The sequence below is a fragment of the Euwallacea similis genome, chromosome 18, assembly GCF_039881205.1.
Source record: "Euwallacea similis isolate ESF13 chromosome 18, ESF131.1, whole genome shotgun sequence".
NCBI classification, from domain to species: domain Eukaryota; kingdom Metazoa; phylum Arthropoda; class Insecta; order Coleoptera; family Curculionidae; genus Euwallacea; species Euwallacea similis.
The window spans coordinates 600032-612146 of NC_089626.1; the positions used below are offsets into that span (position 1 = coordinate 600032).

A 12115-nucleotide genomic window follows, 5' to 3' on the forward strand; every position below is an offset into this window, starting at 1 on the left:
ACACGGGGTGGTTCTGTGCATCACAATTCACCTTTTTATTGCAAATTGAAACTCTGTATATTACACAGGATGTTTCATGATGATTATGACGATTTTAAGAAAAAAGTTCACATGAATATGGGCCCGTTTTCGCTCCTTGTTCGAAAGACAGGGCGATGAAAAGTGACTTTTTGAAAGTTTTTTCCTAATAAGTCCGATTCGGCATTAAATATATTTATGAAAATTGAGGAGTTTAATCTGCGAATTTTTAGCTTAATTTAAGAATGCTAAATGATGTGGAGATACATCTTTTAAGGGGGATGTTTTTAATTTCGCCAGCGGCGTCGCCAGCGATGCGACCCTGAACATTTTAAACGACAAATATGATACGCTTTTTTGAATGCTCCATATTTCTGTGAAAAAGAGGTCTCTTGAACTTTTGTCATAACGTTAACCGGACCCACGTTCACACGAACATTTTTCCTTAAAGTCATCCCCAGGTTCAACCCCTGAACTTTCGACATACTATTATGGAACACCCTGTATATACGAGAGATTTTTTGGTATATGAGTTTGTTGCTTTATAAGAAAATAGTATTTGCATAATGTGAGTCACCCTCTGGGTGCTTCCAGTGATAAACCTATACAAACTCTAATTAACACCTGTTATTTACATGGACTTTATCCTGCCGATTCTTTTCTACAGTGAGAATAACAATCAGTGCTTCGCCTTGTCTATAAAGAATTAGTTTACAGAGGGTCAGAATTTAGTACCGGCGACAAAGCGAATAAACTGCCGTCCAACTAAAAACTCGAACCATTTAAAGGTCAAGCATCTATAATGTACATACATTGATGCCCATGCAGCGTTAAAATCCTTAAATGCCGGAAGAATCCTATGGTCAGAACAAATGGAAATTTGTACTTGTTGTTCACCGTTGAGCAACCAGATATGAAAAAACTAATAGCGAAAATTTTAATCTATAGTACAAGAGCTTAAATGGCATCACCCAGAGATGGGTTTTTCCATGTTTAGTTCCCAAGTAACTGCGTCGTACTATTAAAATAAAAAAAGAGTGATTTCGTTATTGCTTTATTGATTTGCTCCAGTCACGTTTGTGCTGTGCATTATATTCGACTGTAGATATTACTGAGGTATTCCTCTAAATGAGATTAAACCTCAGTGTAGTGCTACGAGCTATAGGCAGACAAAGCGGGGAAACTGAAATGGTAGATTGAAAAGTGGTCACGGTCAGCTCTAGTATATGTGCATCCACACCGAGTCGGGTTCCTAAATATTTCAGTAAGATTACACTTTGTGATTGAACATGAAGACTTATTTATGTAAGTATCGTGTAATTTATTTCCTGCAGTGTTCCGTATTACTCAGTTATTATTTCGAGAAGCAATCAACTGTTTTTCCAGTTAGGGTAATAATTCAAATAACTTATCGAAGTTAAGTTGCTTGAGAATAAATTTGGATAGCAAATTTATGATGCGGTCAGGTTTATGACGTTGATCGTACGTTCAAACAATAATAATAATGCTTTGGCTATAGAACAACTGTGCTTTGGCAATTTACGTAGTCTAGCGTTTGCGATGCTTGCTTTTTTTGGACAGTTTCTGACAGAACTTTGACATTTCCTGACAGATGTTTGGCAATTTCTGACGGAATGTTTGACCATTTCTGACAGATTTTTGGCAGTTTCTGCCTACTATTATAAAACGTCCCTAAACTCACTTGAGTAATCTTACAGATACACATATTGGGATAGTCCTATGTTTAGCTGCCCCGGCATATTTGCAAGATAAATTTAACATTGCTGATTCCATAAACAAGTTTTCTCTAGATTTGTTAGCGGTAAGTACATCTCCGACCTTCAAACAAATAAGTGGTTATTTATATAGCAGCCTTCTTGTCTTGAACATGAACGGAAATTACTACGTTTATGAATGAGATTCAGTGAACAAAACATGGCAGTGGGAATTTATTTGTTCCAAAAAATTGCCTTGTCATTTCCGAAAAATAGATTCGCAACGATTTTCTGTAAATAAGCGCAAATCTTACTAGAAATATTCTCAAACATTGATACGTTAGTTCGTATTTGCCCCTGGACTATAATCTATTCTTCCGCAATTAGTCTGTGAACCTCGAGGGTGGAAACGACTTAAACATAGCCCTATCTCCCTTAACCATATGGACTTTACTTACTATAGCCTCAGAAGGGGCTTACGACTCCACAGCAGATCAAATTGATAGAGCGCTAGGTCAGTCTCAAAATAAGAACGTTGTTAGGGATAGTTACGATAGACTGATAAGACAACTGGAAAAGGTATGTGGTAATGGGACTTGTCTGGATTATGTGGCATATTAAGCAGGTTTCTTGATTTTAGTCTAAAACTAGAGAAACAGACTTCGAAACCTCAACTGGATTATTCTCACGGCAAGAATTTCCAGTCAAAGATAAGTTTGAGCAAATCGTCAAGCAGTACTACGGGGCATCAATTACACCCGTCGATTTTAAAGGGAATAGCAAGGAAGCAGCAGAAATAATTAATAAATATGTAGCAGCAGCGACAAGAAATAGAATTTCTGAACTAGTAACTCCAGGTAGGAATAGTTTTTTACTTAAGCCCATTTCAACGTCTTAAGAAGCGTGGGTATGTCGCGCGTGCGTTCATATTAATTCGAGCGCTCAAATATGGGTGATGAAGAATATGGGTGACTTCTGTAAAGCTAAAAAAAATGCATAAATTAAATATTTTTTGAAACTGAACTAAATTCACTTTTCTCTATTGTCTAGGTCATTAATACTTAGGCTGATAGAAAATGTTACAAGTGGACACCGTACTAGATCATCACTCGTATATACATATAAGCTCCAAATGGCATTTTTATCCTACTTGAAGGGGAACTTATCTAGTAAATATTTTATAGATGATGTCCGAAACGCCTATTTCTTAATGACCACAACGATGTACTTCAAAGGTCAATGGCAAACGCCTTTTAACCGAACGGCAACTCAAGAGGCTCCGTTCTTGGATGATAGAAAGAACAAAATTGGAGAGGTGCAAATGATGTACCAAGCCCATCCTTACGCTTACGACCGCATTGACAGGATTAATGCGCACGCCATTGAATTACCTTATGGATTTGTAAGTGATTTTCTATATGTTTTTGGGTTTATGGAGGAAATTGTTACGCGTGAAATGTGACTGGTAATTTCGTTCAACCCGTGAAATGAGTCAGACTCGGATAATGGACGACAGTGTGATAAATTATTTTGCTCCGGCAGTTCAACACCCACGAGAGGTGGCTTAAAAATCGCGCGAGGAACAGATATGTTTATACCATTAAACAGTATATTATCTCATGTGAGAACGCTACACTCGATGAATGCTTATTGCCTATAGTTTACCATTATAGAAAGGAACAATCTTAAAGTTTATAATAAACCTTGCAACATTGTTCTCATTGACTGAAAATGTTCTCTTCCCAGGATGACATCTTCTCTATGTTGGTACTCATACCTCGAGGTTTTCAAACAGTGACCAATATGTTAAATACATTAACTAAAGAATCAATTACTGACATATTGGCGATACTCGAACAAAACCATAAACTATACTCCGAAGACGATGTACATGTTTACCTGCCCAAATTTAAAGTCGTTTCAGACTTCAACATGGAGCGTGTTCTGGAAAGGGTATTCTTAAAGAAACATGTTTGCAACGATATTTTTATGTTTAAATTTTAGATGGGGATCGTAGATATATTTGACGATCAGAAAGCGAATTTATTGGGAATTTTTCCGCATTATCTATTTCTGTCTAGAGTTATTCAGAAAGCTGAGATTGAAGTTGATGAAGAAGGAACTATTGCCTCTGCTGCTGCAAGTAAGTCCTGCATGACGCAAAAGCGTGAAGAACATTGAAAAATCAATCAGAAAATTTAAATCATAGGAACTAAAAAAATTATAGTAAAAACCATATGATAGGTATTGAACCACAGAATTCGTTTTTAGGTGCCATATTTTTAAACAGAGCGCCTCCACCCATGGTGAAAGCTAACAGACCATTTGCCTTCTTCATTATACATAAACAAAGTGGAAGTATTATATTCGCTGGTAAAATCAGCAATCCCAATACTTTAGCTCCCTAAATCCTTTATAAGTTGTAGTTTTATGTCTACTGAAAGTGTTAAATATAAATTTGTAAAATGTTTGAATAAGAATTGTGAGAATAAGATTTTTGGAAAAATAAAAGTCTAATAATTTTGTACGGTGTCCTCAAACCTCGTCAATAATATTGCAATACATATAACTATATTTAAAATAGGTACTTGTGTAATTATCATGGTATCTAAATCTTGAATATGACAAAAGGAGAAGATCTGTTAACATTGATACCTTGGACACATCACGAACGAAAACAGGCGCAATTTCGAGCAGGATGAAAATTATGGGCAAACTAGGACTTGAGATGGACTGAATTTTTGGGAAAGCGGTCTAAGAGGCCGGATTGAGTGTTTAAAGTTCAAGAAAATGAAAAGGTGATTTCAATGCATTTTATTGCGCAATACAAAAATAATCACAGTACTCAGACTTCTATTATTAAAATCTACTTTTGCATATATTGCACATCATTTCGTGATAAATCCACTAAAACAGATACGACGTAGAGAACTATTTGCACTTTTAGTGAAAGTTCGAACGCAAGTATCTAAAATATAGAACTGTGCCAAACTAAGAAAACAAGTGTACAAAATCTACAGTGGCGCTAACAGTAACAAGCAGACAACTTTTTGGAGTTTAAATAATTGCTTGTACTTGGTCGTTACAGTAATTCACCACAAAAAGTTGATATTTGTGTACCAAAATAAATAAACTTAGGAAACAATCTCCTCCCTTTACCATTTAACGCAAATATTTATACCTATATAATTCATTTTTTAGTTTATAGACCTCATTTATTGTACGTTAATTTACGGGACATGTGGGCTATTACAGTATTTCAAGATGCTAAAAGATAAATGCCAAATTGAATATAGCCGCTGGAAGCAATGCATTCATCTTCATATAACAAAACTAGGAAATAGATAGGTCAACATAGGCGACGCAATAGTAAATCTTTTTTAGCTTTTACATTAGTTAAAAAAGTTCCAGTGTGCCAGACATAAGGAAAGATATCTACTGGTTGGCGCAAGCCCTGAGAGATCGCATCTGACGAAAAAGAGATGAGGTGAATAGAACTCGAATCAAGACTAATACAGTCACATTACCTTGCCTGTACTACAGTGTTCAGCAACATGAGAAACATAAGGCTATCTATAGCAAATCAATTAGGTATATCAAAATACGATGAGTGAATTCTCTTGCTGCATTTGACCAGCTGTCCCTTTAAGTAGTCCATAAATAGATTTAAGATAAATTGACACAAATTTTAATCTCACAGTTTGTAAAACAAAGACAAATATGTCTATACGAATTATACAGTATATTTCACAACACTAGCGACATGAAAGAATGTATGCTTTCGCGCATTTCCATTTATAGTATACAAAAAACGAAATAAACATAGTGAAGATTAGCTGTCGTACTGCACGAGCTCTGCAATATTGCCGATTGCATACACTCCTTCATATCGCTAGTGTCGTAAAATATGCTGTATAGCTCTACGAAAACGCGAGAGCGAGAATGTTTTTTGACCGATTAACGTTACCAAACATTTGAATCTCACTCTCACATGTTCATATAGTATAAGGGCATTTTGATGGATTTACACAGGAACACTTAACATATATGCGGAAACAAATTAAATTAGCAAAGGACACGATTCTCAACATGCCAGGAGTCACACAGAAAAATCATTTTGACATTGCTTGGAATACCATAAGTCAAACTTTTGTACCTACTTAAACGTTTTAGGTATATATTAGATCAAAATATTCTTATCAAACATTGTATAGTAACAGTAGACGTAACAAATTTTAAAGATTTAATATTTAGTCCTTACTGTCTTATTTGTATTGAACAGATTTGTACTTATCAGCTAAGAAGACTATTACGTTCGTTTGAAAGAGGAAATTTTAATATATTTTTTAATCCCTTAAGATATGTGTGTCTCTTCCCAAGTTACAGTAAACTTTACTGAAATAGTTGAGCATAAATTTCATTGTTATGTTTAAACTATCTTTCTTAATACTGCATTTTTATATGCCTAGCACTTTCCTCTCATTTTGTAGTTTCCTGACGACTTAAACTGATATAGAAAATCAACATACCTTTTACTACTGCAAAAGATAATCTTTATAATTTTTCAGAGACCTCATTTGCTTTTTTAGTTGCTTAATAAGATCCAAAGGCTGGACTAACACAGAAATGTCTCTTCCAACGCAATTGAGCCTATCACGCACCTGATTCTTCTTGAAAAATAAATTGAGAGGGCGGCCGTTTATTTCTGTTAAAACCCAGTTTGTGAAACTCATGCCATCACATGACTTGGTTTTCGAAGTTAAGCCGTACCTTGCCGCTAAGCTATTAGGTTTAATGCTTTCAATAACTGCAGTATTATTTTCTTGAATTATCCCTAAAGGCTGGCCTTCAGTATCTCTGTGTATTACAAAAACTTTGCCTTGAGGTAGTCTCCTAAGTACAATATTAACCTGCCAAAAACCTTGCATTAATTTAGGAATTTCAGTGATAGTGAAACTTACATAAAGGCCACAATAATGCGACTGTAACATTCTATAAGCCTCCGCTGCAGACTTTATAGTAATGCCATCAATGTTAAGCAGACGGTCACCTATGTGTAATGCATTGTACAACGTAGGATGCTCCTTTTGTTTCCACCCACAAATCCTAATAACATAATAAGACATTGACTAAAACTGAGAAGATATTTAAACTAAACAAACATACCATACACCATCAAATGCATCAACAAATCCAATTGAACTAATACAGTCTTTTTTTCTAAGCTGCAATTTAACCCCTGTGGGGTGTTTCATTTCTTTTTCCAGCATAAGCACTTGCTGTTCTCTTAAAGTCTTATATGGTTGTGGTGCTGGTTGCAAAATCCTAGGAGAACAGCTGGCAGATCTTTCTAACAATCTATTAGTTATACTATTTACATTTAATTCAGTTCTTGAGAGCTGCCTTGTGGAGTTACTTGTATTGGACGGACCTAAGGATTAAGAAAATTGATATATTTGAATATATTATACATTATAAATTATTTACCAGGTTGAAATAAGTGTTCATAGTGCAAGTTATTACTAGGTTGATGGTTTGGCGATGAGCTACTCTCTAAGGTATGAGCCAAAGGTTCAAAATTGAATACATGATTTGAACTACTTCTGGCATTTTGAGGCTCATTTATCACATTTAAACTTCTTGGAGTTGTGCTGCTCTGAGAGTCTGAGCGTCTCCTTTCATAGGGAACACTTTCTCTCTGCCTACTGGTTGTGATCTCTCGACTAGTATGTTCAACTCCTGGTAGGATTTCTGGGGGAACTGGGGGTGGAGGGGGCAGTGGAGAATTTGGGTCACGGGTAGGTAATAAAGGAATAGCTGTCTTTTCAGGTAGTTTGGTGTAAACATTTTCTCTTGGACTTAATATTCTTAGTTCTGATAGTTTAGATTTTAGACTTTCCACCCAATCCACCATTTGGTCCCATGTTAAGGCTGAGAATCTAATAACTTCTGAAGGGAATGTTAAAACAAATTCATATTCTTGCTCATGGGCACATATTGTTGGTGAAATGTGTTGCACGCCACTGAGAGAAATGAACCACTCAGGTTTGTGGAACACTGCTAATTTCTCATCAACATATGTTTCCAAGTAAGGGTCAGTGTCATCGTGCACACAGAAAACTACCCACAATCTTTCCCTCTTCTGAAACGAATGTTAAATGTTAGCAATAAACCTAATTTTGTGAATCATACACATTCAGATAAGAATTCTGGATAGTAAGAATATAAACAATAATATGAATCAGGTAGATATGAGACATAAATAGTGTGAGAAGTTAAAATTTAATATGTATGTGCTGAGTCTGTGTACTGTACTGTCTGAGTGTTTGTTAGTGCTTTTTACTACACTAAATTACAATAGAAACATATTGGAAGGTATCTACCTTTCCTCAACTTTCTTACAGTTTATTAGTAGTTAATATCTACAAATGCCATTTGAAATAAATGCTATTAAATACCTTTTTGGAGTTGCTAGTGGATATCTTTTTAAGCCATGTATTTTTATAGATTTCTCTGAACATAGGATTTTCAAACGGTTGTGATTGCGAGTCGGGTTCAGCTCGAGCCATTCCCTTTCTTTCATTACAAATTCCCTGCTGGTGGTATCAGCGTTATGACAACACTAACGAAGCTAAAACATATTTTCGCACAATTGATGCCACTTATATGATTAAGCCCCTGGTTAATTGTCGCGGATTTGGATGACTCAACAGAGCAACAGAGGACAAATTAATTAATATTGTGAAAAGGAAATACAATTTGATGATTTTTCACATTTTCAAAGAAAATTGCGAAATATTAAATGTAAACATTTCCTTGATTTTTGACATCTCTGTCATTCAGATTGTCGTCAGTCATTAAGAAACAACATGACAATGAAAACATAAAAGGGGTTTTCGAATACTAAGCGATTCTGATCTACTTCCAGTTCGAGCATTGGCTGTATTATTATTGTCGGAAGAATTGTTAACACGGAGTGTTAATAATTAAATATAGGGTGATCGTTACAAAAAACGAATTTAAGTAGCCATTAAAATTTTAGACGCAAAGTTACAGCGAGAAATGTATTGCCATAGCTAGATATGTATGTAACTGCCTAAGACTATAGCAAGATAAGAAACGCGTAGCTGCAGATCAAATATTAAAAACAAGAAGTTAATGCTGTTTCTCGGCACAATATGTACGGTTTATTAATAGGTCATTGTCGCTTAAAACAACAACAGTGCCTGATATGAATGTTCGTATATATTTTTTTATATTGTGTACTTATTTTTAGGACGACGACTTCCGCATGGCGAATGCCCTGCTTTCATACATGCTGAGGTTGAACAGTTGTATGGAACAAAACCAACTGGGGCAGTCAAAACTCGACGAGATAAAAAAATTACCTTCATCCAGGATTATAAGCTCGATCAGGCCGAGGGAGGTGGCGCAGCTCCATTCATACTAGAAAAGACATACTCGTGTATGAGCCTGTAGGTATCAGAATACCACCAACAAATTTCGTATATTTAGAAATCTAGAGACTACACCGGTAATTTAATCGCATCGAATACCTACTACAGCTAATACCTATTGCTGGATAGGAAATATAGAAGTTAACTTGCGAAATTCGCCGCTATAGGGAGGGAGAGAAGGAAAGTTAACTCAGACTTGTTTTGTGAAGCTAAGAGTTAAGTTCGCAGCAAGGGAGCTTGGGGAATGACCACCATGCTAATTACGAAGCTGCAAATGCCGAAAAGAGATAGTTCCTCCTAGATAGTATGACCTTCACCAGGGTACTCTTTTAACGCACATAATGTACTCCCCGATTACTTAGTAAACAGAGGTTAATACAGGTTAACAGGCTCTTATACACGTGCTTGTATTGGAACATTGCCCTTGATATATGGTACTACATTATCACATTAGTTTCTGACAGTGAACAATAATTGCTGATGAGTCCCCCCCGTTCATTTCGAGATACCCCAGGAAAACCGCGAACTGTACTAATTATTGGCTAACCTTTGGCCTTAAAGTTATACTCCTCTGATAATAATAAAAATCTTCCCACAATATTTGGCATATTGTAAATAATCAAAAATTAGGCATTATTAACATATTTTGATAACCTTCTAATGTTGATCCAGTACGCAGTTTGCTTAACGGATGTACTTATTTATTTTAAATAAGTTTATAATTAATTAGAAGGTGAAAGTAAAGCTCGACCTGTGTGATGGGCACGGAAACTTAAGCTAACCGTGAGTCAGTTTCATGGGCATGGGGACTTGATTTTTGCTAAACAGGTACTTACACTTACAGAGAATATGCAAAAACCTTGCTGCTCAGCTTTTAACTTAACATTCCCTATCAATAACACGAGTTTAGCGTACTTAAGAATAATTCATCTTAATTTCATAGTATATCAATATTTGCCACACGTCTTAATTAAATAAATGTTTAATTTTAAAACAAGTCATGTTAACCGATTACGTTAAAGCAAATCGGGTATCAGCTACTCCGGTTATTGTACGTTCTTTCGTCTGATGAATACAAATAATAAACAATATCTCAAATATTTACAATCATTATTTAATAATTTGTACATCAATAAATTTTCAGCTGAATCACGCCTAGTCAAAACGGGATGTGATTTGGAAATTCTTCTGCTTGTACTTGTTGGTCAAGGTTAAGTATTCCACACGAGGCGTTTTACAAGTAAAAATCAGACTTCTTGGAAATTTCTTTTAGTCTATGGTCAAGATTTAGATCTTAGAACATCAAAAATTCCCTTCACCAATACGTCAAGAATGCCGAAAAAAACCTACTCATTTATCTAAGCGTTCTGTTACGTTCTTAGCAATAATTGCGTTTACCTGTGTTAAAAGTTGTTAATTTAATAGATATACTATATCTTTTTCTGTCTTTTTCTTTTCCTTTTGGTTCCCTTTCCTTTCACGTACACACATATATACTATACAGGGTGTTCAAAAAGGTCGTGTAAAACTTAAGGAAGTTACAAGGGACATTGCGGTCAAGAATTTTTAAACTCTCAGTCAGAAAATTTTGTCTTTTACTAGAAAATTGAATGCTCTGCAAGAGGAGTTCCAAAGCTTTCAATTTTATGGATTGGATGCTTTCAGATAAATGTTTTTTTATATTACAACTTCTCCTAAGTCTGGACACATCGATATACGTCATTTTCTCTGTTCCTTCGCTACAATTCTATAGCCTGTGTCCATCCTGTCGGACAGATGATCTAAATCTTCTCTGCTCATGTAGCTCGGGCTCTTATGTTGAAATAAAAATAAGTAAGGTCAATTTATTTTCTAACCCCAGGAAAGAATAACAGAATCCCCATACGAACTATTCAATAATATTTGCTCAAAACAATTCTACGTAACTAGAAAAAACACTCCATATATTTCCAAAGGATTGCTTATCGCTTTCAAGTATGTCGCAAACCCATTATAGAGTGATGTAATTTCATATACTTATTATTTTGTATTGTGCCTAACTTATGGAAAGTTAGTACTTAGTTCTTCTTTATCCAGTTATTTTATTCGACTTGACCTAGTGAGAATGCCAATAGAATTATTTTTTCTACGCCTGCAACTCTACGGCTGGTGAACCACTGCTGGTGTCCAGAGCAACTCTTCCGGGGAAACCCTAGATGGGTGTCCAATAAAGGAAGCGATAGAGAGAGAAAGGGATCAATGCAAAATTTAGGAAGATGCATAAAGTTGGGTTTTTGTCTATTTTTTAAAGGATTAAAGGGCTTTTTATCGTTACATCCGTGACCCTATTTTTCAATTTTAACTGCCACTTACTTTATCTGCTTTCCAGTTTTGAGCCTGGTTACATATTTTTGTCCTTGGCTGCATATGAGATATTCCCAACAAATTCTTTAAATGACCGCAATAAGCGATAAACCATGTGGGTGTAAATAATGCGAGAGTATCACGAGGGTAAAGTTTACCAAAAATACATGATTTAAAGAAAAACCCGCTGTGTTTCACAATTTGTCATTGGATTCGCACTCTTCTCAAGAATGGCTTAATTTAATTAAGTGTCTGGAATTCGCCGGTCTTATCAAAGTAATTTGTTATTGAGCTTTCAGACGAAATGTATGTTTTTACACAATTTCCAAGATTTTTTAAATCCGGCAAACGATACATAGGATCACGCTCAAGTGTAGTGTTCCACTATTGATTTTTCTGATGGCGATTGGGGTAAAAATGACACGTCTACGCATGATCGTCAGGGGAGCTCTAACCCGTCGCCCGTCATGCTCTCTTACAAAATTTCCGTGCTCTGGAATGTGCATTCTAACAGTACATAATAATAGGAAAGATTATTTGCGGCCGCATTACGCACTTCGCAGCGAGTCAAGTTACGAGGGT

The 12115-nt window shown here is 35.6% G+C and overlaps 2 protein-coding genes across 3 annotated transcripts; one reads left to right on the top strand and one right to left on the bottom strand.

Moving 5' to 3' along the window:
* The first annotated feature begins 930 nt into the window (after positions 1–930).
* Positions 931–4216, top strand: LOC136414891 (serine protease inhibitor 77Ba-like). The gene is made up of 8 exons (XM_066399168.1): positions 931–1323; positions 1737–1840; positions 2121–2312; positions 2374–2590; positions 2918–3135; positions 3480–3686; positions 3738–3876; positions 4005–4216. Exons 1-8 carry the CDS (start codon positions 1308–1310, stop codon positions 4139–4141), a joined length of 1230 nt encoding a protein of 409 aa, XP_066255265.1. The 5' UTR covers positions 931–1307; the 3' UTR covers positions 4142–4216.
* A 316-nt stretch (positions 4217–4532) lies between these two features.
* LOC136414884 (uncharacterized) lies at positions 4533–8580 on the bottom strand. Of its 2 annotated transcripts, XR_010752567.1 has the most exons (6): positions 8192–8580; positions 7221–7875; positions 6900–7164; positions 6695–6839; positions 5261–6643; positions 4533–5201 (listed from the first exon to the last, which is right to left on the bottom strand). XR_010752567.1 is itself a non-coding variant. In XM_066399152.1 (5 exons), the coding sequence occupies exons 1-5, from the start codon at positions 8300–8302 to the stop codon at positions 6269–6271; spliced, it is 1551 nt and encodes a 516-aa protein (XP_066255249.1). In that variant the 5' UTR covers positions 8303–8580; the 3' UTR covers positions 4533–6268. The 2 variants fall into 2 exon arrangements, 1 of the variants encoding a protein (XP_066255249.1); XM_066399152.1 differs by having other exon boundaries at positions 4533–6643.
* Between the last annotated feature and the right edge of the window lie 3535 nt (positions 8581–12115).